The sequence below is a fragment of the Colobus angolensis genome, unplaced genomic scaffold, assembly GCF_000951035.1.
Source record: "Colobus angolensis palliatus isolate OR3802 unplaced genomic scaffold, Cang.pa_1.0 Scaffold30, whole genome shotgun sequence".
NCBI lineage: Eukaryota > Metazoa > Chordata > Mammalia > Primates > Cercopithecidae > Colobus > Colobus angolensis.
The window spans coordinates 11,320,035-11,347,215 of record NW_012116266.1 but is presented as its reverse complement, the minus strand read 5'-3'; the positions used below and the strand labels follow the sequence as shown (position 1 = coordinate 11,347,215).

Here is a 27,181-nt window from a genome sequence, read left to right as displayed (position 1 = left end):
TTTTGTTCAAATGAATACTGAATTTATTAACACTAATAATTGAATAACATATTGTTTCCTCTGTTATTTAAAATGCCTCTTACAACTGCATCCATTGAAACTATCCCATTGGGCTTTTCATTACAATTTTATTGTGTTTGTCTGCTAACTAGTAAAGAATTTGAATTTTGCCAGTAGTATATTTTTGGTAATTTTTAATGTTTTTATTTATTTAATTTTTCCTTTTTAACTTTAAGTAAAATAAAATTCTGTATCTAAGTTTTGCACACACCTTGTTAACTTTATTCTTGACTTGTTTATAGTCTTAATTACTGATCTGAATGGGATTCCTCTCACCCCTACTCACCCCTGCCATTATGTTTAGAAACAGGTTGGCATATAAGGCAGCTATTAATTTTTCTATATTTATATTATATTTTGCCACTATCATTTTTATTGGTTCTAATAAGTTTTTCATTTGATCTTTTGAGATTTTCTAGGTAAATAGTTATATTTTCTGCAAGTAATAATGATCTCTCACTTTCTTTACAATATTTTACACTTAATTTCTTATCTTTACCTTATTGCTTTGACTTAACTATCCAAAATTATATTAAAATATAAAGTAAATAAATAGTAGGCTTTTTAATTTTGTTTTGCATTTTGATTTTCATGAGAATGCTTCTAAATCTTCACCAGTTGGTAAAATGTTTCCTCTAGGATTCTGAAATGGTTTTGATTATGTTAAGGAAGTTTTCTTCTCTCCTCAGTTCACCGAGTGTTTTGTTGCGAATTGGTACTGCATTTGGTCAGATGTCTTTGGGGTAGTTTTAGTTATGATCAATTGTTTTTCTCTTTTAACCTGTTTACTTATTGAATTTCATTGATGGACTGTCTCATGTTGACTCATTCCTACATTCCTGGAATAAATCTGACTTTTTGAAGAATATATTTCTTTAACACATTGCCATATTTTACTTATTTTCATAAAAAGATTTATAATTCACTTTTGTGGAATTTTATCAGACTGTGGTCTGTGTTTTACAAAGTACTTTAGCATGCTTTATTTCCTTTATTCCTTGACACAGCCCTATGAATCGGGCTAGGAATTATATTTTTTTGACAAATAAAAATTATAGACATAGAAATTTGCTTTGCAAAAAGTCATGCAAGTAGGTGGTGATGATGAGTAAAATTTATTAATCTCTAATCCAATACTTTGGTTTGGAAAGAAGGAATTTAATTAGTTCAGTAATTTCTATCAGTATGATATTTATGGACTTTGAATTTTATTATCTCAAATAAGAACTATGCTTACATAGTTTTCTTTTACATTTTTCTAAGTTAAGAGAATGAATTTGTTTCCATTTTGACCATGGAGCCTTTACCGGGTATGAATGGGGGTGAGGGAGAGTTCACCCTAAAGGAGTCCCTGAGCTGAGAATATTCATTCTCTGAAATCTGCCATCTGTTCCTTCAACATAAGCAAATGCTGATGTTCAGTTAATCAGAGGTAATGCAATAAGGATTAAAGTGTTAGATAGTTCTAACCCATTCCGGAAGTTATGGGTAAAACTTAGAACCTTTAATCAGATTCATCTTGACATTCAAGCCAAGTTGGCTATTTGAGCCAAAGGTTCTATATCTCTATGATAACTAGTCCCAAAGGACATATTCTATTATTGTCCTAAGAGAAAACATATTAAGGATGTGTTTGCACATAGCATTGGGTCAAGATAATTGACATTCTATTTTATATGGGGTTCGGAGATCTGTCTTATGGAAAACTCAGAGATTGCTTTAAGGGGTTTATTTCAAAAGAAATATTCAATTAGGCAGTTTAAAATAATTTAAATGTCAGTTTTACAATACAGACTTAATACAAATGCAAGAAGGAGTCCATTTGTTAATATATATACCAATTTATTAAATGGTAGACTACACTTCTCCAAATCTAGAGAAAGATAGAAAGATCAGTTTAGACTATTAATGTATTATTTCTTAAGTTTGAATAGAATTGGGTTTTTTAAAAATTGAAATTTTGGTTTCCTTGTCCCAAGTGACACACATTTATAAAATGTTTTTAAAAAGCAAATTCACTGTTTTTAGGTCTTCTACAGAATATTTTTTGTAATGAAAAACCTACATGTGTATATTACTGTACAGTACAATAGAACTGATTTCATTTCTAAGAACTACCGCTGGTAGTTATATATTTTATATCATTGAGTTGAATTTGTAAGTGATGCATATAACCTGGAGTTTTGTCCTTAGCAAATGTTGCACAGAAAACCATAAATTCCTGGAAATTGACTATTTTTCAAACTATTTCACTGATGAAAACTTTATGCTCTGAAGAAAGGCTGATTATGTCTCTTATTTCCACTTAAGCTGGTATAGCTGTGAATGATTTTATTTTTATAAATCATATCTGTTCTAAAACTCAGCTCCAATAACACTCTATGTTAATAAATGGCAAAACTCACATAATATTGAGGCACATTGGGTATTTCCTTTTCAGTTTTAAATATGCTTAATTCAAATTTAGATGACTAAAGAATATATTTGGACTCCAAAGTGACTAAAATCAATGTAAATAATATATTCGTGTGTCATAGTTGAGGGCAAATATTACCATTAAAAACTGAAAAGTCGCAATGAAGGAAAAACGTTTCTGTGAACTCACTACATAGGACACAAAGAGAGGTGGGAAATTTTGTCAGGAATGTTTGTGACATGAACTCTATTTAATAATGTTTTATTTCTGTTGATATTTTAATTTTTCAGGTAAAGTATTTTAAGTAAATATGCAACATTAATTAGCATAAAATATAAAAGTACGCATCCATTTGAAAGCCTACCTAATTACATATAATTTTCTGATGAATGCCCTAATTAAGCACCAAGTTATATGTTTATACCTGTGAAATAATTGGAGCATTACATTTAATCTTTATAACAAGACATTGAAAGAGATGTGTTAGCAATGTGGGTATTAGAAGTATACATTTAGCTAGCTTTCATCATTGATTTTCCTTTTAAAGGGATATGACATCCTGTTTTCCATAGAGAGAACATCCAATTAATCCTCACACCAGAAACAACAATCAGTGCTGGCATAAGCTCTGCCAGGATTCCTGGGCCCTGCTGTGCAGGGGTCTCCTGAGGAAGGACAGAATCGTATCTCAGTCTCCAAGCCCACTTGGTTCTTGGCATCTCTGCTAAGAGTTGCGCAGGCTACCTATTAATTTTAAATGTATTGTTTTTGAGTGTGAGGCAGACATCTGTCTTAGAGGGACAGGACTGATAGACGCAAGTTGTTCCTCAGAGGCCGCTGAATGAATCATCAGATGACCTTTATTGCTGTCACCCTCATTTTGTTCAAGTTGACGCAGCTAAAGCACAGTACTAACAAAACTACTCATTGCATGCAGCAGTGGGATTAGTGAAAAGGACCATGTTGTTGACTAGAAAAATGGAAATTCACGTACCTCATAACTGTATACGAAGCAGTGGACTGTGAAGGATATAAGAGGAGATTGGCAAGATTAAGAAACCAGGCCTTTCCATGAAAGCAGCTGACACTACAAAGGAGTGTAGTACTTCTGTTTAAGATGCCTCATCAGCCTTTTATGCTCCTTTGTGGACTTGGCTCATGAACATCTTTAATGTTATTTAAAGCTGTTTTTATTGTTTATTTAGAAGCATTCTTTATACATTTTACCCTAATTATATAATAATTATTAATAATTATTAAATTTGATGATCTTTGTTCTTATTTACTGATTTAATTAGCTACAAAATTCATACATTAAAATTTATTCCAGACAGAGTAGGTACCTATTCTTGTTTGTCAAATGAATAAATGAAGAATAAGACCAGAGGCCTCTCAATATCCAAGGTTGGAGCTTATCTGGATTCTAGATTGTATATTGTCTACCATCCTTTGAGAATGTCATGTATCAACCAAATTTTTGTTTCTCAGTTTTGCTTGGAACTTCACAGAACCAGAATGAATAGCGTATTTTTATAGTGTGTAAGTTGCATATAAGAACAGATAGGGTCCCTATGGTGAAAATCAAACCTATGTGCTATATGCTTATCTTTTAGTATAATCTATTAAATTTTTATTAATCATTTCTTAAGAGAACTTTTCAAATATAAATCTTTCCCTCCCTTACACTACGTAGCTGGAGTTCAGTGTTATGAAACAAAGATTCCTTCTCATCACAGTTTGACAACTGGTGTTTTGATTTCTAGTCTTCAGAGTTGTGTAAATTTGTTCTAACAAAGAATCATTTTAAAACTGTTTGCTTAAAAACAACTTGCCAAAACACCAAAAAGTATATGTGATGATATAATTAGATGTTTAAACATGCTCATGAGGTCAAAGGCAGGGAAGCTTGGGCTTGGTATTTCCTTTACTCACTTTTAAATTTTTGTACAATGCTTCAGTGTGCATTTTTCCCCCTGTGTGTTAAAATATACATAACATAAAAGTTACAATTTAACCATTTTTAAGTGTATAAGTACACTTAAGTACATAACCATTTTTAAGTGTATAAGCATTAGGTACATTCACATTTTTTGTGTAATTTCAGTATACTTTTTCCTGAAATTATATTTAAATAATTCAATATTTTCATGATTGAGACCCAAAACTTCCATTGAATAAGTAGAATTTTGGGGGGCTTATCAATGTGTTTTGAAGAAAAATGATTTTTTAAAAATTTTGCTTAAGGAGCGGGAAAGCAAATGTCAATGGAAATTTATTTGATTTATCTGAACTTTGTTTCCAATTTTAGCTTAATAAAATTATTAAATATTTTAAAATAGCATTAAAATATTAAATATTTAGGAAGCTGATAATCTTTTACTGTTGTGAAGAGTCTCATTTAATCATGATTGGTATCCTATTCCTAACAGTAGTCGATAAGCAACAATGTTGTAGAAAATAATTAAAAAATTAAAAAGACATTTGGCCATTTCCCCCTGTATTTTAAAATGATTTCTAAGTTTAGAAATCAGACCTTATAGCATAAGATTAGATAGAAATTATCTTTATTATATACATATATTAGAAACAGTGCTTATAGATAAATCAGTCTTGTGTTGTTCTAACAAAAGAGTAAAATATTTGTCTATTGCTTTGCTAGTTCATGAGACTCGTCTTGTTTCTGATGATTGAATCCTTTATAAGATATTGAGTGATTTCAAAAGACAGTAGATCCAAAATGTGAAGTATTATTTAGAGATGTTCAGAGACCATATAAACCCAATTTTGTTTATTTTTTTTATTTAACTTATTTAAATGTGATTCCTTTCTTGAGAAATGATAATGTGGAGACTTATGTATAGAATGTTAGAAAGTAGAAAGGATTGAATTCAATGTCTGACTAATTATTGGACTCAACTGCAGTATGAGGTTAAGCTTTAATTTAGGGGACAGAGGCATGACAATGCACTATTTATCTTAATAAATTTAAAGCTTTTGTTGTAAGCTGCTCAAAGAGAATCTTTGGTTGTGGGACGGGAGTCGGGTGGAAGTGGTATTGGTACTTTAGCCTCTTGCCTTCATTCTCGTGTGAGGAGAGTTAGCTTTGAAATAAACTGAAAGACCTTGGAGTTGATAAAAATCTCCTGGAAAGATGTTATGGTCATTGGAATCAGTTCAGTCATCTAATGAGCTAGACATTGACTGGAGCACACCTGAACTGATAATAAACTTGGTTTCTTTTGGAAAGTGCCAAAAGTACCCATCTTCCCAATACATACATAACATAAAATTTACCGTTTGACCATTTTTAAGTATATAGTTGAATTGTGTTAAGTGTGTAGTGAATCAAATTGACTCTCATTCAATCATCATCATCATAATTATTATGTTTTGTATTTACCAAGAAGGAAAACTGATACCTAACCTTCAACTTTTTCTAGTCTGTTTACCTTAATATTCCTTCTTTCCCAGCACCAATCTGCCAAGTTCTTCTTGAGGGAATACAGATGTAGGGGTGTAGGACTGTGGTGGTGAAGAAGCTTAGACGGTTTGAAGTCTTCCACCCTTCCTGTCTGCTGAGGCACCATTTTCATCTCCCCTCTTCTTTCCCAGCCTGTCAGAGCCAATTGCATGGCCATTGAAAGAACAGCATGATTGCTCTCTGAATCCAGACATTTTCCTTTCCTGTGGCAGACCTGGAGAAATATCAGAGTCCTGAACCTTTTCCAGCATATTTTAAATGTACATAATCTTGGCTGTAGTCATCAGCAGACAAACTAATTATTCATTCACACATGCTCTGGCCAAGTTTTAGCTCATTTGGAAACTTGTAATGACTTTGGATTCTGTTCTTTGTAAAATGACAACCTAAGAATCATATATTTTTTGCTGGTTCCAAGTTTTAGGTGGGATTTTGCTATAAGTTTTATAATCATGTAGGAATTGTGGGTCAAAGCAAGAAATTAGCATTATGGGCAGGTGGATTCTTTTGCAGGCTAGATATAAAACATATATTTCTTGAAGCTTGTCATGCTAGGGGGGAATGTCTTGATTTAAGGAGATACTGCAGAGGAGAGCCTTGTAAGAGAAAGCTATTCTGATAAGAGTGATTTTGTTCTTACAAATAAACAGTGGCTCAAATCAGTAACAGAGCGATAGACTATGGAGAATGCTAGCGTAATGTCATACTTGGGGTATGGGAACCATATACATTCATTTAGAGTAGCATTAATTTCCCATTTAATATTTGTTAGAAACTGTTAGAGATTTTATCACTCTGCTGACAACAATTCTATTTGGAACATGAACTGCTTATATAAAAATCATTTTTAATGTGAAAGCTCTCATTAGCTTAAAACGCAAGTCAAATGGTTAGCTTTAAAAGCTGAGTCACAATCTCATTTATCATCAGAATTCACAGTTTTCTTCTTTATTTTACTTGGTAGATTAATCCTATCTCAGCAATGCCATTAGGTGCCTGCCTTGATGGTGTGGAAAAATACACACAAACATCTGATATTTCTAAGCATGTGGGTTGTGACAAATTTAAATGTGTTCTAATAGAACATCTGTGTATAACTAGCTGAAGATTTATAGGTGTTTTTTAACTTAAGGATGAGGAAATTGACCACTATAGGATAATTAAAAATAGCAACTCTTTGTAAAAGCAGGAGCTAAGTTGTTCAATGCCAGGACACCAACAGGCAATATTCTGTAATCTAAATTGAGTAATTTCTATCATTGTCACTTGAAGATCTGATATATATTGGAGTCAATGAGTCATCCCACCAACATCTCATAACTAAAGCAAATTTTGTTTCCTTTTCATGGGTAGAGTTTTAGTCAATTGAATAATAAATTATCCTGTCTTTTCTGAATCATAGGATAGGCAAGCTTATATAGGCAGAACTGATGAAATGAGGTCCCAGAGAAGATATTCTACCCTGTTTTAAAATATTTCCAATGAAGGATACGGTCCAGACTACTTTGGTTATAGTTTTCGGTATTTGAAATAGTAATCTCATGTGGTTGTTTTAAAAATATTTTCAATTTATCACTGAAGATTTGTCTGAAATGTTCAGAAGTCAGGAATGAATTAACTTCTGTACCTACTCATAGTCCTACAGTTACTGGGTGTATAAGGCAATGCTCCTCTTCCTTTGAAAAGCATAACCTTTCAAGCACTTACAGTTTATAAAGAACAGTCATGCATATTTTCTCTTTTCAGTCTCACAATGACACTATGTTATATAAAAAGATTACTAATTCCTATCAGAAATTAAGATTGAGAGAGGTTAAGTGACTTACTCAAGGTCATATATTTAGCGAGTGGAATAATTACAACTCAAGAACATGGTGGTATGTGCCTGTAATCCCAGCTACTTGGGAGGCTGAGGCAGGAGAATCACGTGAACTTGGGAGGTGGAGGTTGCATTGCAGTGAGATCATGTCACTGCACTCCAACCTGGGCAACAGAGCGAGATTCTGTCAAAAAAAAAAAAAAAAAGAACAGTTATTTTTTCTCCAAGGACAAGGTACTTTGTACTCTACATTTTGCTGACTCTTTGGTATGCTTATAAAATTGGGCATGGTAAACATGCATTATGATGCTTTTGGGAAATTTGTTCCTGGGGCAATCATGTGAATTGGGATGTGGTTGGGAGCATCATTAATTGAGTCTGTGGTCAGAACAGAGACTAGTGTAAAGAAATACCCAGTTTAAGTGGCATCAGTCAGATATTCAGTGTAAATGAATTGGGAATGATAGACACAGTGGACAGCCCAAGACTGAAATGAAATCCATCATCTCATGAGTATTCAGAGGGCTGGAACTGTATTTTAGGAAGGATGATAGGGGAGAAGGCCTAGATACAATCAAGAGGGAAACAGTCTCAAAAAATAATAAACCTGCTTAAGATACTCTCTTCTGAACGGATGAAGTTTGATGACCTGTTGGCCCTGTTGGTCAGGGAAGGGTGAAATGGGCTGAGGAAACTGGAATTCTATAACACTAAGATCCAAGGACACTTCCAGAAATGGCATTTGCAAGGTGGAAGTGTTCCCTGTAAAATCTTCTGGCAAAGGGCTTTGAAATTTAACTTATATTGGAAGAACCTTAAAAAGATAGTAGAGCCATTCATATTTCTATTTGGTTTAAGCTGTGCCTGCTAATAACATTACACTGAAATGCAGGTGTGAATTCCTATAATGTTAAAATCAAATTGTTTACCTCAGTTTGAAAATTTGCTCAAATGCGAGTGATTGGCTATTATTAGCTCTCAATTTGACTTTCAAGACACCTTGAAAAAGCTTGAGAAAAAAAGTGATTTCTAGTTAAGCTGTTCAGTTAAGCACTTTGTGATACAAAGTATGTTAAGGTAAAACCATTTATTTAAATCAACCTTAAGAAAACCTCTTTAAAAGGTTGCAAAGTATAAATGAGGAAACCTGTAAAAATATACAGCTTTATTTCTGTTGCATATTTATTGGGAGTTGAGCTAGGTAGTTGAGGCACCAGCATGAGGTTCTTAAGAAATCTGCTTTAAGGAACAAATCAGAGTGATTTGTACTTAATACTTGATTTTGTTTCAAAGACCACACAGGCATCTGAAAAATAAGCTTTCTCCTGAATCCTATAATTTCAGCTTTCTTAGCAATTTCTTTTTTCTGATACAGTGAAAAGGTGAACTTTAGGCTAGCCTCTATTCAAATAATCACAATATGTGAATCGAAGTTTGAGGAGTTCATAGAGTGTTACTGAATTTGTCTGTTTTCTAAAAGATATTGATTCATTCTTTTCAAATTATTTTACAGGATCCTTCAAACCAAAAATGTGGTGGAAGAAAGAAAACCGTGTCTTTCAGCAGCATGCCATCGGAAAAGAAAATTAGCAGTGCAAATGACTGCATCAGCTTCATGCAAGCTGGCTGTGAGCTGAAGAAAGTCCGGCCAAATTCTCGCATTTACAACCGTTTTTTCACTCTGGACACAGACCTCCAAGCTCTTCGCTGGGAACCTTCAAAGAAAGACCTCGAGAAAGCCAAGCTTGATATTTCTGCCATAAAAGAGATCAGACTGGGGAAAAACACGGAAACATTTAGAAACAATGGCCTTGCTGACCAGATCTGTGAGGACTGTGCCTTTTCCATACTCCATGGGGAAAACTATGAGTCTCTGGACCTAGTTGCTAACTCAGCAGATGTGGCAAACATCTGGGTGTCTGGGTTACGGTACCTGGTTTCTCGAAGTAAGCAGCCTCTTGATTTTATGGAGGGCAACCAGAACACACCACGGTTCATGTGGTTGAAAACAGTGTTTGAAGCAGCAGATGTTGATGGGAATGGGATTATGTTGGAAGACACCTCTGTAGAGTTAATAAAACAACTCAACCCTACTCTGAAGGAAGCCAAGATCAGGTTAAAGTTTAAAGAAATCCAGAAGAGCAAGGAAAAACTAACCACCCGCGTGACCGAAGAGGAATTTTGTGAAGCTTTTTGTGAACTTTGCACCAGGCCAGAAGTGTATTTCTTACTTGTACAGATATCTAAAAACAAAGAATATTTGGATGCCAATGATCTCATGCTCTTTTTAGAAGCTGAGCAAGGAGTCACCCATATCACCGAGGATATGTGCTTAGACATCATAAGGAGATATGAACTTTCTGAAGAGGGACGTCAAAAAGGGTTTCTTGCAATTGATGGCTTTACCCAGTATTTATTGTCATCAGAATGTGACATTTTTGATCCTGAGCAAAAGAAGGTTGCCCAAGATATGACCCAGCCATTATCTCACTACTATATCAATGCCTCTCATAACACCTATCTAATAGAAGACCAGTTCAGGGGGCCAGCTGACATCAACGGGTATGTTAGAGCTTTGAAAATGGGCTGTCGAAGCATTGAGCTCGATGTAAGTGATGGTTCCGATAATGAACCAATCCTTTGTAATCGAAATAACATGACAACACATGTTTCCTTTCGAAGTGTCATAGAGGTAATAAATAAATTTGCCTTTGTTGCTTCTGAATACCCACTCATTCTTTGCTTGGGAAATCATTGCTCCTTGCTACAGCAGAAAGTAATGGTTCAACAGATGAAAAAGGTCTTTGGCAATAAACTCTATACCGAAGCACCTTTGCCCTCAGAGTCCTACCTCCCATCACCAGAAAAATTAAAAAGAATGATCATTGTGAAAGGAAAGAAGTTGCCTTCTGATCCAGATGTGTTAGAAGGAGAAGTAACAGATGAAGATGAAGAAGCCGAAATGTCTCGAAGGATGTCGGTAGATTACAATGGTGAGCAGAAACAAATCCGACTCTGTAGGGAGCTCTCTGATTTGGTATCTATTTGTAAATCTGTTCAGTACAGGGATTTTGAACTATCTATGAAAAGCCAAAACTATTGGGAAATTTGTTCATTTAGTGAAACAGAGGCCAGCCGCATTGCAAATGAGTACCCAGAGGATTTTGTTAATTATAATAAGAAGTTCTTATCAAGAATCTATCCTAGTGCCATGAGGATCGATTCCAGTAACTTGAATCCACAGGACTTTTGGAATTGTGGCTGTCAGATTGTAGCAATGAATTTTCAGACTCCAGGTCCAATGATGGACCTTCACACGGGCTGGTTTCTTCAAAATGGGGGATGTGGTTATGTTCTAAGGCCGTCTATCATGCGAGATGAAGTTTCTTACTTCAGCGCAAATACAAAGGGCATTGTACCTGGGGTGTCTCCTCTAGCTCTTCATATCAAGATCATCAGTGGTCAGAATTTCCCAAAGCCCAAGGGAGCTTGTGCCAAAGGGGATGTCATAGATCCCTATGTGTGTATAGAGATACACGGAATTCCAGCGGATTGTTCGGAACAAAGAACTAAAACTGTACAGCAGAACAGTGATAATCCTATTTTTGATGAAACTTTTGAGTTCCAAGTAAACCTACCTGAGCTGGCCATGATCCGTTTTGTTGCTCTGGATGATGACTACATTGGGGATGAGTTTATAGGGCAATATACGATACCATTTGAATGTTTGCAGCCTGGATATCGGCATGTTCCCCTGCGCTCTTTTGTGGGTGACATCATGGAGCACGTAACCCTTTTTGTCCACATAGCAATAACTAATCGAAGTGGAGGAGGAAAGGCACAGAAGCGCAGTCTTTCAGTGAGAATGGGGAAGAAAGTTCGGGAGTATACCATGCTCAGGAATATTGGTCTTAAAACCATTGATGACATCTTTAAAATAGCAGTTCATCCATTACGAGAAGCCATAGATATGAGAGAAAATATGCAGGTAGGAGAAACATCCCGCACTCTCCTTCCCTATTCCTGCTTATTCCTACCCTTCTAATGTTTTATTAATGAACTGATTTGCAAAAATTTATCAGAAAGATTGTTTAAGTCTGGACGCGGTGACTCATGCCTGTATCCCAGCACTTTGGGAGGCTGAGGCCAGGAGTTGGAGCACAGCCTGGGAAACATGGTGAAACCCTGTATCCCTAAAAAATACAAAAGTTAGTGAGGTGTGGTGGTGAGCATGTGTAGTCCCAGCTACCCAGGAGGCTGAGGTGGAAGGATTACTTGAGCCTGGGAGGTCAATGATGCAGTGAGCTGTGATTGTACGAGTGCACTCCAGCCTGGGCAACAACAGAACAAGTCCCTATCTGAAAATGAAAAAAGAAAGAAAGATGTGTAAACCTGTGTACCATTGAACTAAGTTCAGTATTGTCTGTGATAACACAGATATATTTTGTTTCTAACTGTGAATGCTGTGTTAAGTTCGGACTGAACTAAGATGTAGCAAAATGCTGTATATCCATTAAATATCCTTAGTACAAAACTGAATCGATATATGGAAATGTGCATCTGAAACAATGGGAAAAAAGTAGAATATACAATATATGTGTGTAATATATAAAAAATTTATACAAACACATACTAATTACCAGTGTATATATAACATATTTGCAGATACGAACATGAGAGAGAATTTGAAGTGATATAAAACAAGTGTAATGCCTATTAGGTTATTTTTTAGTTTTAAATTATGTATAATGACAACAATAATAAATTACTCCCCACAAGAACAAGTAAAACTAAACAAACAAGAAAAAATCAGCACTCAAACTTGTTGAAAAATATTTAACCTTGTCTTAGAAATGTGGTTTAATTGAAAGAACAGGAATTCTTGATCAAATCTATCCCTGTGCGATCTTCAGCAAATTATTTCAGGTCTCTGCTCATCAATATTCTCCACATAAAGTAGAAAAATAATTATACTTATCACAAGATTATTATTAGAGTAAAATTAGAGTATATGGAAATTGACTAGCCTCAACATTTAGAAATTCAATGTTAAATTTTCTTCCCTTCATTAATGCTTATAATCTGAGACAGTGTTAAACTTAAAAAAAAAACTACTTAATATACTTATTAGGCTAGTGTTATTAGATGCAAACAATAACAGATATTCACTGAGTACCTGCAATGTGCAAAGTGGATATTATTCAATTCACTTTATTTCTTTAGCTGATGTGTTTATAATAATCCTCACCAAAAATCCCTGTTTTCAAGATAGAGAATAAATTTGAAAAGGTTAATACATTTCCCAAATATTGCAAGTTAACAAATAACAATGTTAGCCTTTAAATCCAGGACTGCCAGTATTTAATAGAACAACAGGGTGAGTATAGTTAATAATAACTGCACATTTTAGAGTAACGTAAAGAGTCTAATTGGATTGTTTGCAAGTCAATGGATAAATACTTGAGGGGATGCATACCCCATTCTTCATGATGTGCTTATTTCATATTGCATGCTTGTATCAAGACATCTCATGTACCTCATAAATATATATACCTACTATGTACCTACAAAAGTTAAAAATTAAGGAAAATAAATCCAGGATTGCCTAATACCAAAATCCATTACCATTATCATTCACGTGATGCAGAACTATAAACCCATGACCCAGTTAAATACTTGTGGTGGGTTGTCTGAGCCACCATTTAAAAAATAGAATCCAAATAATATCAGCATATTCTATGTGCCTTTTTCTGACATAATTCTAGTACTATTATAAATCCCTATGTTAGATTAGTTATAAACCATTTCTGCACTTAACTTTATAGATTAGACTTTACATATTTTATATAATTCTTGAAATATGTACTTTGCATATTTTATATTATGTATTTAAAATACATAGAAGAAGAGTTATAGATAAAGCATATCCAGGTAGCATTGATAGTTCATATTATCTTAACATAAAGTCTTTGGGGTTAAGGGTTTTTTGGAGTCTCATCAGTAGAAAAATGAAGGTGATCATTGTCATGAAATTCATGAGACACATAATAAGTTAGGTACTGTTTGCTGTGGGTAAAATGTAAAATAGTCATAATTTCTATTTCAAATGAATTTTTTGAAAAGACTGTAACATGGACAAATGTAGCTCTACATGAAATGTGCTTTCAGTGTGTGTGTCTGTCGGGTGCCTTTCTGATGAAGTGACAAAGGAATGCCATTGATTAGTCAGATGGAGGGTGGTGAGCAGTAGCATCCTGCTACTTTGAGGTAAAAAGCCGTAGCGAAATGCACTCCAGTATACAACCCCTGCCATTATGCTTTCCTGATCACCATGATACAAATCACACATGGCATTCATGATCAGCCAGTACTTAGTTGTGTGACTCTCCCAGTGCTCTGCTTTGAAAAGCACTGCATAGCCTTTTGTCCCAATCTGCTTTGCTTTCATGGGATGTTTGTGGTGATTGGTAAAAATTGAGCAAGATGAAGTATAGTCATGAATTAGCTCTGTGTATTATCTTTTAAAAATGAATATACTTTTCTATAAACCTGGGAGTGCTGGGAATGATGTGTCAGGTGGTCAGAAGTGTGATTCCATGTTTTCTTCCTCACAGAATGCAATTGTGTCTATTAAGGAACTATGTGGACTCCCTCCAATTGCCAGTCTGAAGCAGTGCCTGTTAACTCTGTCATCTCGGCTCATCACCAGTGACAATACTCCTTCAGTCTCACTTGTGATGAGAGACAGCTTTCCTTACCTGGAGCCTCTGAGTGCAATTCCAGATGTGCAGAAAAAGATGCTGGCTGCTTATGATCTGGTAAGAAATTGTGACTCCATATTTTTTATCTGTGTGTGCATGTGAAATCATGAATAGCAGGGACTCCTTTGTGGAACTCCAGTGAATAACACAGGGTGACTACCTTTGAAACATGGATTGGAGGTAGCATGCCAAGCTGGCCCATTCAGCTTCCGCTAAGTCTCAGTGGAGACCTCTGAGAAAATGACTTGAACCTGGAGCTCCACAGGTTATAAGTGGAAAAGCTCTGCTTTAGCAAAGAATGAATTATTTTTTAAAAACCCTCAAAAATATGTACACTCATCATCTAAATGACTTTAGAGTGCAATATAACCATTTAATTGTACACCTATGGGAAGTAAACATGTCTCAGTGCTGCCTTATGATGGTTGAGACAAAATTTATATGGAATCTATATTTTTCCACTAATCCCTAGAATATACCCCTTATCCTCATGGTCCAAAATGGGTGCTGAGCTCCAGCAATAATATCTGCATTCTAACCATCAGGAATGATGAAAAGAAGTAAGACATAGCTTCTTCCTTTTAGGACATTTATCTGAAATAGAATAGATCATATTTGCTTTTATTTCATCAGCCTGGAGTTGACACATATCCACACTTAGTTGCAAAGGAGAATGGAAAATATCATTTGAAGGGGCCATATGCTAAATGTTGTCTCTTCTGTTATGAGGAAATAAAGGGAGAATGGATATCAAGGGACAACCAATAGTCTGCTACAGAGGTGAATAAGCAATTCACTTCCCCACCCCCCCCACCCAATAACAATGAAAAATGAAAAACAGTTAACCTTAAAATAAGTTTTAAATTAGAAATTAAGAAAATATAGTAAGATATTCCCCTCAATATTAAATTGACATTTTTTTTTTCTCTTTAAAAATAGTACCTCTGATCAAGAATTTAAGGAAGTGGATACCCTCATTCATCTACCTCTAGTGGAAAAATGAATTGATATAATATTTCTTGGAGAAACAATTGGCAATACAATTTAAAATGCTTATTAGTTTGATCTATAGAGTTCATTTTCTTGGATTTGTTCTAAGCCAATAGAGAGATGCATAAACATTTATGTTAATAATGTCAACATAGAAAGATTAGCTAAGTGAAATGTAATAATCTATATTATAGATTCCTTTGAAGATATTAAAATCATGTGTTAGAAGAATATTTAATGGTATGGAGAAGTCCTTACAATGTTTTGTAGAAAATTTGATTACAAAAAATGGGTAATAGGATTTAAATTACATTTCTATGTATATGCACCTAAGTTGCTAGCAGGTTATAAATAGTGATTGTTTTTGTATGAGAGTGAATTATATTTTCTTGTTTATGCTTTTCTATATTTTTTCTGTATTCACCAAACTCTTTATAATGAACCCAACTAATTTTATAATTGAATAAAATAAACCTTCAGGAAGAAAAGATGAAGATTTTATCATTAAAAAAACAACTAGAAGAAAGATATTTGAGGTAAATGTTCTATGAATGAAAAATAAAAATTTCCACAGGGCATGTTCTGCTTATGAATGACCATACCTGTTATAAACTGTACTTCATGGTTGCTAGGGAAAAGTTTACCTATTACCTGCATCTCATTTTTCATGAAATCAATTTTTTCAACATAAAAATGGGGACTGAAAGCTATTCAGTGAATAGGTATAATTGCCATCTAAGAGGTGAAATTAGGGTACTAGTTGCCATAGAGACAGACAGTAGAAATCACTTATTCCTCCACTTCTCTTTTAAGCTAAGAAAGAGAAATCATTCGTGGCGAGGGAGCTCCCTGAAGCTGACCTGTAGTAAGCAGAAGGATACCTGGTCTGGGGCTGGGCAATTTCCATTTCACATCCCCGAGCGTGTGACAGTGTCTTGTTTTTTCAGTTTTATCTGCTGAAGCCAAGACTGAAATATTAGCCTTTTTCTCATCTGTATTATTAAAATGCAAATTGTAATTGCAGGCAGAGCGTGGTTTTCCAAAGATTAATATAAAAGGCTATGGTGGAAGCAGAAATACTTACAATGAAGTCTTTCATGTACAGTTCTCTATGGAAAACCATTTTGGGAGGGAATTAAGTGTAAATATCCCGACACCACATAGTAAACTTGGTAGAATTCAGAAGTGATTAAAAATACCATTGTCATCTCTGTTGAGTATTTATTTTGAGGGATGGGGTGGTTGGGGACAGATACATGTAATGAGAATATTGGCCTTGAAATTAAAACACCATTTTACTTTCTAGGATTTGCATTGTTATGGTTGGCATCCTTAGTGCTCTTAGTGTCTTACTGTTTGTATTAATCTTAAAGAGGTCTTCTAAGATCTCTTCAGATCTAGAGTGAACATTTAAAAACATAGATCAAGAGTCTGGTTTACACCTGCAATCCCAGGACTTTAGGAGGCCAAGGCAGGTGGATCACCTGAAGTCAAGAGTTTGAGACCAGCCTGGCCAACATAGTGAAACCCCATCTCTACTAAAAATACAAAAATTAGCCAGACATGGTGGCACATTCCTGTCATCCCAGCTACTCGGGAGGCTGAGGCAGAAGAATCGCTTGAACCTGGGAGGCGGAGGTTGCAGTGAGCCGAGACTTCGCCATTACACTCCAGCCTGGGTGACAGAGCAAGACTCCATCTCAAATAAAAAATAAAATAAAATGAAATAAAAACAGATCAGATCAAGTCACTTTCCTGCTTAAAATCCTCCAGTGGCTTCCATTAAAATACAGTGGAAACTCCTGACTGTGGCTTTACAAGGTCATTTATGATTTGCCCCTGCTTGTCTACCTCACCTGCCTCTCCATCCTTGCCCAATCTCACTACATCTCCCAACCTCATCCACCTCTCCCAACCTCACCCATCTCTCCAGCCTCACCTGCCTCTCCCAACCTCACCTGCCTCTCCAGCCTCCCCTGCCTCTTTAGTTTTACCTGCCTCTCCCAAGTGTACCTGCATCTCCAGCCTCACCTGCTTCTCCTAACCTCACCTGCGTCTTTAGTTTTACTGCCTCTCCCAATCTCTCCTGCCTCTTTAGTTTTACTGCCTCTCCCAACCACACTTGCATCTCCAGCCTCACCTGCCTCTCCCAACCTCATCTGCCATTCCAGCCTCACCTGCCTCTCTCACCTGCTTCCCCAGCTCCATGTGCCTCTCCCAACTTCACCAGCTTCTCCCAGTCTCGCCTGCATCTCCAGTCTCATCTGCCTTTTCTAGCTTACCTGCCTCTCCAGCTTCACCTGCCTTCCCCAACCTCACCTGCCTCTCCAGTCTCATCTGCTTCCCCAGCCTCACTCCCACACCCTCTATTTTGCTCACCCTCTTCCAGCCACACTGGCTTTCTTTGCACATATTTATGGGGTATGGTGTGACATTTCCATACATGTATACAATGTGTAATGATCAAATTAGAGTAATTAGCATACCCATCACCTCAAACATTTATTTCTTAGTGGTGAGAACATTTAAAATCCTCTCTTCTGGCTGTTTTGCAAGGCAGCTGTACTTACCAGTATACCATTGACACCACCTCTTCTAGCTATTTGGAAATATACAATATATTATTGTTAACTGTAGTCACTACTGTGCAATGGAACACTATAATTTATTCCTCCTTATCTCTTAATTCTTAGCTCAAATGTCATTTTCTCAGAAAAGCCTTCCCTAAGTACTCTCCCCATCCATCCCTTTGTCACATAGCCATGTTTTATTTCCATCTTCCTGCTTAGCAGTATTGAAAAATACTTTGCTTGAACTTTTTAATTTCTGTCCTCTTTTACCCCTCAATTTGAATGTAAACTCCATGAGGTTAGAGATCCTGTCTACTTATTACTGTCACCTCTAGTACCCAAAACAATGTAGGCACATTAGCCCGTTATGAGGTAGTGTTCATTGAATAAAAAGAATAAATAAAAGCATCTGTTGTTGGTGAAAATCGTGTAGTTTCCATCCTATAATTGAATATGTTTTATGATAAATTATTAAATCCCCTTGATTTTACCTCTCTGATACCACCCTTGCTGAATTGTTCCCTGTTTTATATTTGGCTAAAAAACTTACAGAGTAAGGCAAAACTATGGAGACAGTAAAAAGATTATTATTTGCCAGGGGCTTTGAGTCAGGCAGGGAGGGATGAACTGGTGGAGCACAAAGGATTTTTAAGGCAGTGAAACTATTCTGTATGATACTGTAATGGCAGATATATGTCATTATACACTAGTCAAAAACCTATAGAATGTACAACACAAAGAGTCAACCCTAATGTCAACTATGGACTTTAGCTAATAAGAATGTATCAATAGTAGATTGTCAATTGTAGTAAATATACCACACTAATGCAAAATGTAAACAGTAGGGAAAACTGGGAGGTGGGGGTAGAGTTAGAGGGTGAGAACTCTGTACTTTCCATTTACTTTTTATGTAAACTTGAAACTTCTCATAAAAATACAGTCTAACCACCCCACCCCCTACCCACCACAGACTATCAATAAAAACTGATTTGGATGAATAAGGGAAAAAAGCAAATCCAGGATTTATTGTCTAGTGGTGGGGTTGGCGTGGGGAGAAGGTATTCCAAAATGAATGCTTTGATTCAATTTAGACTTAAGTTGCTTAAATGTTTGGATTTCTCAAAAATGGTAATGAACTGCATAGATGCCATCCAAAAGGAAAAATTGTTACCACTAAAAAATGCAGAATATGTTTAGAATAAAAAACAACCTGAAATCTTTCCTGAACAGATACAGATGTTTTCTTTTTTCAGTATGGAAAGAAATAAATCAGGCAAGTTGAAAGCAACCTTGAGTCCATCAAATTATACTATTATCAAGGGAAAATAAAATAAAATATTCTAGAAAACACTGACCCTGAGTTCATCTGCACAGATTTTTCCCCTAAATTTAGCTTTCCCCATTTATTACCCACTATAAATAATCAATAAATCCCACTATTTGTTACCAAACACTTGCTCATTAAATATTTGAAAATATTTCCTCCTGAGGGTTTTAAAATTCAGTCTTAAAAGTCATTTTTTTCTTTCCTTTTTTTTTTCTTTTTTTCTTTTTGGAAATGGAAGAGTCTCGCTTTGTCGCCCAGACTGGAGTGCAGTAGCGCGATCTCAGCTCACAGCAAGCTCCGCCTCCTGGGTTCACGCCATTCTCCTGCCTCAGCCTCCTGAGTAGCTGGGACTTTATATTACCCACGCCTGCCTAATTTTTTGTATTTTTAGTAGAGATGGGGTTTCACCATGTTAGCCAGGATGGTCTTGATCTCCTGACCTCGTGATCCGCCCACCTTGGCCTCCCAAAGTGCTGGGATTACAGGCGTAAGCCAACGCACCCAGCCTTAAAAGTCCTTTTAATATTAGTCTTTTTTTTTTTTTTTTGAGACGGAGTCTCGCTCTGCCGCCCAGTCTGGAGTGCAGTGGCCGGATCTCAGCTCACTGCAAGCTCCGCCTCCCGGGTTTACGCCATTCTCCTGCCTCAGCCTCCCGAGTAGCTGGGACTACAGGCGCCCGCCACGTCGCCCGGCTAGTTTTTTGTATTTTTTAGTAGAGACTGGGTTTCACCGTGTTCGCCAGGATGGTCTCCATCTCCTGACCTCGTGATCCGCCCGTCTTGGCCTCCCAAAGTGCTGGGATTACAGGGTTGAGCCACCGCGCCCGGCCAATATTAGTCTTGCAATTATAATTCCATTATAGTAACTGTGTTGGTATCAAGAAATCAAAAATCAAATGTATTTGTAGCAAAATGGGCCTATTGACATGGCATAATTTCAGAAGAAAGGGAAGACACACTCTCCCCTGTCTTAGCACATCTTATTTAAAGTGTACGTTTTCTGTCTGCTTCCTGGGACTTGAAATTTCAAAGTTACAACCAGCTCCCTAGGGTTAAGACCTTTTATCTATTTTAAATGCGGCAACATCCCTGTGAGTAATAACACATTGAGCTATTAGTAATTCATTCATACCTTCTAGTGAATTTAGCAGATCCTGTTCCACAAGTGGGTTTTAACCTGGGAAAGAGAGAGATGGTAATGACAGAGGGTTCACCAAGTCTAGGTAAGGTGAAGGTGGGGTTGCTTAAAGAATTGCAATTTGCTTATGGGCAGCCCAGTTTACTATTACTATTAATACTCTGAATAGGATGTTGCTATGTAAATGCCTATCTAATATTTTGTGCAACTGAAGCAGAGATGACTTTGCTGATATAAAACATGTCATGGCTGGAAGTGGGAAGTGTACAGCTTCTAAAACAGCACTAGAAGGAACTGGGAACCCTATCAGTTAATAACTCTGGCAAGTAGAAAAGGCTCTAAAAGTCAATGATAGAATGGATGCCTCTTTCGCAAGCTAAATACACAAAGAGAAGAGCTGTTGGCATTGGATTTTTCACTACAGCGCCATTTCAGTTGCCCTCTGCTCATCAGGAAAGTTTTCAATAAACTGTCCCTGGAGCTTAATTTGAAATCAGAAGACCATTTCTAAGTGACTCTTCCATTTATTTTACTGTAATTCTTCTTTTTTGCCTCAGGTCTCTGAAAGAGCAAGCATCACTTCCCCACTGTGGATATTTACTTTCTCTGGAAAAATATCCCATTGAAGTAGGTAGTATAGTCACAGAGTCGTTGTCTTTTAAGGCTCATGATGTCATATTATATTTGCAAATAAAAGTAATATGACTTTTTTTTCATTTAGGATTCATCTTAATTTGGGGGTTGTTAAGAATGAAAGTTGGTTACAGAAAGAGTTACTTAGTGTTATAGCCAGAAAATGGAGATGTTTCATTTGATAAACATTTTCTGAACTCCTTTTAATGTGCAAGCCACTGCATTAAATGCTGTGGAAGATTCAGCAGACCTTGTGCATCAGCAGCTTACCAGCAGGAGATGTAACATGGTGAGGTACTACCCAGCCCTAGCAGTCTACGACTGAGGACGTGAACATGTTACTCATCATTTAACATGAAGTTGTAACAACCTGCTGACGAGTTGATGGGTGCAGCACACCAACATGGCACAAGTATACATATGTAACAAACCTGCACGTTATGCACATGTACCCTAGAACTTAAAGTATAATTAAAAAAAAAAAAAAGAAAAAGAAGCCCAAAGCATTCTCCAAAGGTGACTTCTGTGCTAACTTATTTAACGTTAACATAAACGTTAAAACTTTACTATGGTAAGAACAATTTTTTTTTAATTTGTTGTTTGAAAAAAGGAAATCAAAACAATCTAGAGAACATAAGTCAAGGGTTATTTAATCTTATACTAAGTCAGTTGGAGAGTGATTTGGAGAGTAGTTGATTGTGCTAGAGTGAGCAGGAATCCAGCAAAAAGGAGCTAATTGCTGTCTAATCATGCTTGCAATGGAACAAATACACTAGTAAGTATTACGGTTAAGCCAGGTGTAATGGTTGGATTAAATACATTCTCTTATATCAGTGTTAGAACCAGTATATATTCAGCCTCAGGATGGGAAAGAGTTGTAGTTATGTCTATAGTTCCCTAATTTAGTTTTGCTTATTGAAATCTATTTAAATTAAGATTGGGTTAAGTCAAAGATACTCTCCTTCCATCACTGTCTCTCATTGTGAAGTTTGTGTGGAACTCTATTAGTCTGCATTTCAAGAAGTATCTTTGCTTGTATAGTAATAGAACCTAAAAAAAGAATGGTCTGCTGGTGTGTGCCCAACCAGAGCTTGGTGTTTAAAAACAAGATGCTGTGCACTTGGGGCATGGAACCTTCCTTCACATATGGGTACAGCAATGTCTTTGGACACGTTTTCTGTGTGAGGGGAAAATTATCAGCATCTTGAGGAGTGGCAAAATTTCCACTTGGTACTGGGATCTCTAGGACCATGGATATCAGAGATACATATCCATAAGCAAGTATTTCAGGTTGGCTATTTTGTGGAATTTTGTCCATGCATACTCAAAGTTCGCTTTGCATTCTTGAATGCTCAGCCTTTGTAACACTTTTGGTTAAAGGTAGTAAGGTAGTCAAATTGGCCTGAAAATGCTGGAGAAGGTTTACCAAGGCTACTCACTTGGAAGTTTTATGAAGGAGCTAAACTGTAATGACAGCTAGATAAAAACAAATATTTCTAATGACTACTCAAGGTATAGCTGACAACTCTTTGGGGAACAAAACAACAAGAGAAAAAAAATGATCTGTTTATGCCAAAAGGGCTCCCTGAAGTAGATTCGGTCACCATTGTGAACGTGAAGACAAACATCCTCTGACCTGTTGCGTGTGCGAGTTCACTTGTCCTGCGCCATTACAAATCAGGCTTGCAAATGTGATGCATTAGTCCCAGGATGGAGAGCTCTGGTGCATACACCAAAGGCAGTGGACTTTCAGTGAACGTGCAAATATTCTGACTTTACACTTGTTTCTGTATGACTGAGAGTTGATCACATTGACAGGTTTGATTGCTTAAAAACAAGATGCCAACCGATTAGCAATGCTTTTATTTACTTCATTTTAAATATTTAAGGAACTCGAGAATTAAAGGAAATACTCTTCATTCTAGTTAGCAACTATATATGTAAGAGCAATCTGATTTACAAATGTACCAAGTTTAATAAAACTCATCTTGTTTTAAATGATCTGAAAAGATGAGCCACTGCAGAACCATAAAATCAAAACCCAGTTGTTGTTGTTGTTGTTTTGCTTAGAAGGAAAGTAAGAGCTAGAGGAATTATTCCAGTGTTCTGAAAAGGAGAGGACAAAAAAAGTCCAGAGTAGTGTAGCTTTTTATTGACTCACATTTTCTCGAGCAATAGCTTCTCCAAAGTTCCTAACTCCTTCCTGAAAAAGCAGAGGACTCAAGGAAATACATTTCTTCCTATGTTTCATATGAAAAAATATTTATCATGGTTGGTATGTGTTGTGAATTGGACTTGGAGGGAAAAGCAGTCATGGCAAACTTTATTTTCATGATGCTTAATTTGATGAATGTTACTTTATTAAGTGTTTATCACCAACTTGCACTTGCAATAGGAATTCTACACTTTAATATGGTCTGCTCCTCAAGAATGCCTAGATTCTAGTCTAAATTATTTCACTAGCTATTTGTGTGGTTTTAAGCAAGCTAACTTTTAGCTCAGTTTTTTTTTTTTTTAATCTGTAAAATGTGGTTGTCCATGATAGGCTGTCTGTAAGATGACTTCTAAGTAGAAAGATTTGGTTCTACGAATTTAGATCTAATTCAGGATAAAATGGGAATCTGTGCAAGATTTTTGAATCCTGATATGATGAAAGTGCATCTTTTCAGTATTATTAAATAATTACATTGACTCTGCAATGATTCTGGGCAATTAGTTAAACTTCTTACTGGAAAGAGCTGGAAGGATAGTTTCTTCACAAAAGCTGAACAATTTAATCCATCTTTGAGTAACAGTATCACTGCCCCCTTCAGTAAAGTTTTCTTTTAAAAGACATAATTTTACTCTTAACTGGTAACTTTACACACCCCTGCTCTGGATACATCTAATGCATAAAGTAATGTCAACCTTTATCTGGGTAAATCCTCTATTCTTTTAGAGACAAAGCCCTGACAAGGAAATAAGATCCATTAGGAGAGATTCATGTGACAGAACCAGAGAAAAGCTCATTGTATTACTACAACAGGCAAAGGCAACTAGCAGCTCAGGCTGAGACATCAGATATGTAAATCAGGCCACTGCCAGATTCTATTGACTGAGTCAACCCAGCCATCATGGCTGAGTCGTGCTGACTTCCAGGCTCAGGGATTATCTGAGGACATCTTCTCACCTTCTCTGCTTGGCTTTTGCGCTTTGTGTTTTATTTACATCAGTATCAGTTAGAGATCTAGGAAGGAAATGAAACTCAAATCGACCATTTTTTCTCCCTGACAACTTAGATAAATTACTTAGTTGAAAGGAAAATTTGAAATTTTTGACTTAAATTGTGGTTTGGATTATTGGTGCATTTTAACTATTCATCTCATTTGTTTTTTCTATAGCTACTAATAATTGAAAGCTGACTGCAGAAAATAGAATAAATTTATTATTCTCAATACAATAGAAGCTGTTGACATAGAGAAAATTGAATGCCCTTATGAAACAATTTCACATGAGCAATGATTTTATGTTCTGAGAGTATTAATGATGAAATATGTGAGGGCACAATTTGGGACTTTTATTACTAAAAGATTTCAGGTTATTTCTGAGGAATCTCAAAAAGAAGCTTGTTTTGAGATAAAATTATACTTGATTATCTCTTTATGAGGTTTATTAGACAATGAGAAAAACAGATACAACTTATACTACGGGGTTAACAAATACTTACTTGGGGGCTTTTGAAAAGAACTTGAACTATAAGGTTTTGGAGTATGTTTTGATCCTAAATTTATTTTACCTCAAATAAGCATGTAATAAAGTTTTAACATTTGTTTTACTTTCTGATGTTTGAGTATTATATTTCTATAGGGGTAATCCTGTTAAAAGCTTTATGCTTAATTTTCAGTACTTAATTTGAAAGAGAATTAAGAGCATACAAAATTACAGAAAAATGAGGAAGCCTAGAAAAAAAAAAGAGTGGAGAAATCTAGAGACAAAAAGAGAGATGGGAGTTCAAAAAGATAATTACAAGCTTAAGAAGTGATCAGTAATAAATAAAATGTTTTATTGCACACACATATGTGGGTAGTAGAGAGGGAGAAGAAATCAGTATCACAAAAGTAAAACAGGGAAAAAAGTGATTATGTAAATGGATGGGTGCATCTGGGAATACAAAGCTGAGTAAGATTGAGTCCCTGCTCTACTGGAATTACAATTTACTGGAGAAGCAACAAGATGGAAGAATATAGGTAAAGAATAAATTAGAAGATAGAAAATAAAAAATTCATGAACAGATTGAAAAAATAGAATGTTTTGGGAATATGGGGAGTGAGAAGGAGACAGAAGGGGAAATCAGGAAACTAATAGAGAAGAGGGCACTGAAGTGAGCTTTGAGGCCTATCAGGATTTTGATCAGGGGAGATGGCTTAAGAAGGCTTCCCTAACAGAAAGAAATGTGTGGGAGGAGGAACAAGTAGGGTGCGTTTAGAGAAGCGTGATTCATCCATGTCAAATGAGACTTAGGGGAACTGGAACACCATAGCTCTAGGTTAGAAAAATTTTACTTCATTCAGTAACCAAAGGAGAACATGACAAAGCCGGGAATTAGTTAGTACTGTGCTTTCGGATGATGATTCTGGAAGTGGCATTTAGGAAGGAGTGAGATGGGAAGGACCAGAGCCTGCTGGTAGCTGAGTGGGACTTCAAACCCACCTTTGAGTGCTACACAGGGAGCTTTGAGAGAATTTGGAGAAGATAGGAGATACTTCATTTCTTTGGTGGGAGTGGGGTGGGGGAGAGACAGGGAGGATAAAATGGAGCAGATAATATTTTTAAAGGTGACTTTGCTGCCTCTGGAAGGATAAACAACCCTATTCTTGTTCTCATTGCTATTATGTTCCAATACCACTTGCCTTGATATTGCAGTAATCTTTGGTGTTAAGGGAGTGGAATTAGGTATTTATGATTATGACCTGGGACATAAGGAATGTATGTACATTTATTCGACAGCTGCTTATTTGGTGCCCACTGTGTGCCAAGCGTGTTACACAAAGGAGTAATCATAAGGAAGGTGACACTAGCTGCAGTGTTAGGATGAATGGGGGTTGGAACAGAGCTCATCCTTCCCATCCCATCTGTTGTGGTGAGACTATGGCTTCCTGTTACTGGAGTTATCACGTGGGTCTTTCTGTATGTCATCTTCCCAATGAGCCAGTTCAAGGATTCTGACAACTACCTTTTTGATGTTTGTTTTGTAACAGATGATTCAAGAGAGCCGGTTTCTCATAGAAATGGCAGACACAGTCCAGGAAAAGATTGTACAGTGTCAGAAAGCAGGTAACTGTTTTTATTTTTTTTTCTGTTTCTTTTTTCTACTTTGTTTAGAAACTATAATAATTCTTGGTAGATTTTTTTTCAAAAACTTTTTGCTGCTTCTCTTAAAATTCAATTATTTTATGGCATTGCTTAACTGTACTTTAAGTTACACTTTACTCTTTGTTTAGTACAGACAAAATCCAAGTGATAATAGGTGGGTTATATGTGAGTATACAGGGTTGGGGTGGTATCTGAAGATGTCTAGAGGGATGAGGGATGAATCTAGTTTTGTTGTCTGGAACCCCATCAAAACCTTCTACTGCTGGTATTGAAGCTATGGTTCCATACAGTCCCTTAAAACCCACTTTAATTTTACAATTGGAACCAAAATCCTATTAATCTTCTAGGCTTTTGCCCCATTACTAGTCTTCACTTTAGATTTAGATGTGTTGTTTCTTTTTAAGTATGAGATGAGTCACATATCTGTGAGAGTGCACTTGTTTATTTCTGTTCACCTTCATCCATACCCTTGTGCTTTCATCTTCTGGATCCACAGCCTTCTCTATCCACACACACGATAATGATGATAATGATTATGACGAGGAAGACGACAACAGTAGCAACTGCTTGATACATATGCGTATGCTATACCAAGCACACACTGTTTTACTCATGACAACTCTGCAGAGTGATCA

The 27,181-nt window shown here is 36.2% G+C and overlaps 1 protein-coding gene across 1 annotated transcript in view; it reads left to right on the top strand.

Annotated features, from left to right (window-relative positions):
- Window positions 1-27,181, top strand: part of PLCL1 (phospholipase C-like 1) — a 335,580-nt gene that overhangs the window by 263,076 nt on the left and 45,323 nt on the right. Inside the window, exons 2-4 of the mRNA XM_011949972.1 lie at window positions 9,290-11,764; window positions 14,391-14,594; window positions 26,432-26,507. Of these exons, the coding sequence (XP_011805362.1) occupies window positions 9,344-11,764; window positions 14,391-14,594; window positions 26,432-26,507 (2,701 nt within the window). The 5' untranslated portion in view covers window positions 9,290-9,343. The remainder of the gene's footprint in view (window positions 1-9,289; window positions 11,765-14,390; window positions 14,595-26,431; window positions 26,508-27,181) is intronic.